General features: G+C 28.8%; 1 protein-coding gene across 1 annotated transcript; it reads left to right on the top strand.

Annotated features, from left to right (window-relative positions):
• The first annotated feature begins 307 nt into the window (after positions 1 to 307).
• Positions 308 to 1893, top strand: LOC111689432 (protein ALP1-like). Its single transcript, XM_046955939.1, has 3 exons — positions 308 to 854; positions 915 to 1282; positions 1346 to 1893. The coding sequence occupies exons 1-3, from the start codon at positions 526 to 528 to the stop codon at positions 1891 to 1893; spliced, it is 1245 nt and encodes a 414-aa protein (XP_046811895.1). The 5' UTR covers positions 308 to 525.
• Positions 1894 to 3290: the final 1397 nt, after the last annotated feature.

The raw sequence follows: 3290 nt of genomic DNA, 5'->3' as shown, positions 1-3290 counted from the left end.
GAGCGTTAAACTCATTTTCTGAAGGGGACCTTATATGGGGGATAAGGGTCAATTATGGACCGATATACATAAAATTTGGTTGAGAGATATTGACTTGCATGAAACTTAAGGCCTAACTATAATGAACTTAAGGTAGCTTAAGTAAGTGTCAAAACCTAACGAAAAGCCTGTCAAATGCTTAAGAAAATATGAAGAGACTTTTATGTGGCTATAATGTACTTAAGTAACTATGAAACTACAAAACCACAGTTGCACATTTATGTGCTAAACGCAATTTTACAAAAATATTATTTTTTCTTATTTTCTCAAAAACAAAAAAAAAATTATAAGAAAACTATTAATAAATCATAATTTATAAAAATCAAGTGAAATATACCATGTATTATTATAATTATAAGTTAATTTTGAAAACGAAGATACTCCTATTTTTGTTTCTGTGCAAAACTACAAAAATATACAGCACTGGTAACAAAAATTGTATCATAATAAACAAATATCAGATTTTGTAGCAATTTTTGAATAAAAATGGATAAAAAATTAAAATATTTAAAGAATTTAATGATATTAAAATCTTTATTCGAAGGGCTGTGTATTTTAAAGAAAATAGGTGATATAAAGAAGAAAAGAATACGTTCCTGTTCCGTTAGAGAAATTAACAGAGACAGACGGAGGAACGGGTTTTTTGTGCAGTCCTTTTTACGAATGAAGGAAATTGACCATCAACAATTTTTCATTTATACACGAATGGCTCCAGAAGTATATAAACTTTTGCTGAACCTTGTGACACCGTACCTTCAAAAAAACTCACTAAGGGAGTCTGTGCAGCCAGAATGTCGATTGGCCGTAACATTGCTGTAAGTAATTTAAACTCAATTTACATGCCATATATATTTTTTTTTAATTTTTGGTAAAAGATATCTTACTCAAGGAAATTCGTTCCAATCGCTGGCATGGTCCTTCAAATTAGGGAAAGAGACTGTTAGGAGCATTATTCTAGAGACAACTGAGGTAATCTGGAGCAAATTAAGCAGTATTTATGTGGCTGAACCAAACATAGAAGACTTCAAGCAAATTGCAGAAGATTTCTGGAATATGTGGGACATGCCTAACTGTATTGGATCTATCGATGGAAAACATATTGCCATTCAATGCCCGCCTAACAGCGGCAGTCAGTTTTTTTGCTACAAGAAATTTTTTTCAATTGTTCTATTAGCAGCATGTGATGCGCGATATCGATTTACTTACATTGATATTGGAGCTTATGACAGTCAGAGTGATGGCGGTGAGTGAAAAATGTTAAAACCTTGTTTGACTAAATTTATGTTCTTTAAATTATTTCTTACAGGAATTTTTCAATTGAGTCGATTCGGAAAGAGGTTGCTTAATAACAACCTTCCAATACCTCCACCGAAAAATTTGCCCAATACTGAATTTAAAATTCCGCACTACTTTGTTGGCGATGCCGCATTCCCATTGGGAAGAAATTTAATGCGTCCTTTCCCTGGCGAACTCCTGCCATGTGATAAAGAGCTATTTAATAAACGGCTATCAAGAGCTCGCCGAACAATAGAAAACGCCTTCGGAATTTTAGTGTCTCGCTGGCGAGTACTCCTGACAACTCTACATTTATTTCCGAATAATGCAGAAAAAATCGTTTTGTCATGTGTTGCTTTGCACAATTTTATTATGCTCAACGATAATGAAACATCATATATACCGAGCAACTACGTTGATTGGGAGGACTCAAATGGTGACGTTCACGCCGGGTCATGGCGAAATGATGTTGGTTGTAACATCCCATCAATTTTACCTTCATCAAATCTTCATCAATATGGTGGGAAAAGTTCAACAGAAATCAGAAATATTTTATGTAGTTTTTTTAGTAAATCATAAGACATCGATTTTTTAAACGTTTCTAAGTTATTTACTTAAAAATCTATTCAAATTTATTTTTTTTTTATTAAATTTTTTACAAATAATTTTAAATCTTTATAGATAATTCTAAAATTTTTAAAAATTTAACAGAAAAATTTAAGTTTTTATAGAAAAAAATTTAAATTAATAATAATTAATTATAAATTTAAATTATAAACATTTAAAACTACTATAAAAACTTAAAATTTTCCATAAAAAGTAAAAAATTAAGTAATTTTATAAAAAATTAAAATTTCGCTGAAATATTTAAAATTTTGTGTAAAAATTTAATTTTTTTGTAAAAATATTAAATTTTACAAAAAATATAAAATTTTTATACTAAATTTTAATATATATATATAGAAATTTTACTTTTTATATAATTTTTAAATTTGCTGTAAAAATCAAACATTTTATATAAAAACTGTAATTTGCTGTAAAGTTTAAAATTTTATATAAAAATTTAAGATTTTCTGTAAAAATTTTAAATTTTGTGTAAAAATTTAAATATTTTTGTAAAAATTTAAAATTTAATACAAAAATGTAAAATGTTTATATAAAATTTAATATTCTTACAAAAAAATTTAAATTTTTACACAAAATGGAAAATTCTTACAGAAATTTTAAATTTTTATAGAAAAAATATATTTTTTATAGAAATTTTATATTAAAATTTTAAATTTGCTGTAAAAATTTTCAATTTTTATTTTGAAATTTCAAATAGTCGAGGAACCACACCCACATACAAAATAATTATTAAAAGTCGCATATCTTAGAAACTGCAGCAGCTAGAGTCCTCAAATTGTGTGTGGAGAACTTTGACATCCATATGAACACGGTCTAGGTACAATGGGCGTGGCACCTCCCATATAAAGAAAATTAATATACATATCTTAAAAAATATAACACCTAGAGTCCTCAAATTTTTTCGGAGCTACCTTAGTATCAATATGAATATTTAAGACAAAAAATGGGCGGACTATCAATAGGAGGCGTGGCAGCTCCCATGAGTATTGAATACAAAAATTCGTGTATCTGAGAAACTATTAGATCTAGAATCCTCAAATTTTACACGAACAACTTTGACATCAATGTGAACATTTGAGGAAAAATGGGCGGACTAGCAATCGGAGGGTGGCACCTCCGATATGAATTAAATACAAAAATTCGTATATCTGGATAACTATTAGAACTAGAATCCTGAAATTTTGCGAGGTGATCTTTGACATCCATGTAACATTTGGGGTAAAAAATGGGCGGACTTGCAATAGGCGCTTGGCACCTCCTCTTTGAATTAAAAACAAAAATTCGTATAAACTTTTAGAGCTATAATTTTAAAATTTTACATGGGTGAACTTGCAATTTTTTGCGGGGCA

The sequence above is a fragment of the Lucilia cuprina genome, unplaced genomic scaffold (assembly GCF_022045245.1).
Source record: "Lucilia cuprina isolate Lc7/37 unplaced genomic scaffold, ASM2204524v1 Scaffold_2030, whole genome shotgun sequence".
NCBI classification, from domain to species: domain Eukaryota; kingdom Metazoa; phylum Arthropoda; class Insecta; order Diptera; family Calliphoridae; genus Lucilia; species Lucilia cuprina.
Note: the sequence above shows the minus strand (reverse complement) of the source record. Positions and strands in the feature narration are given on the sequence as shown.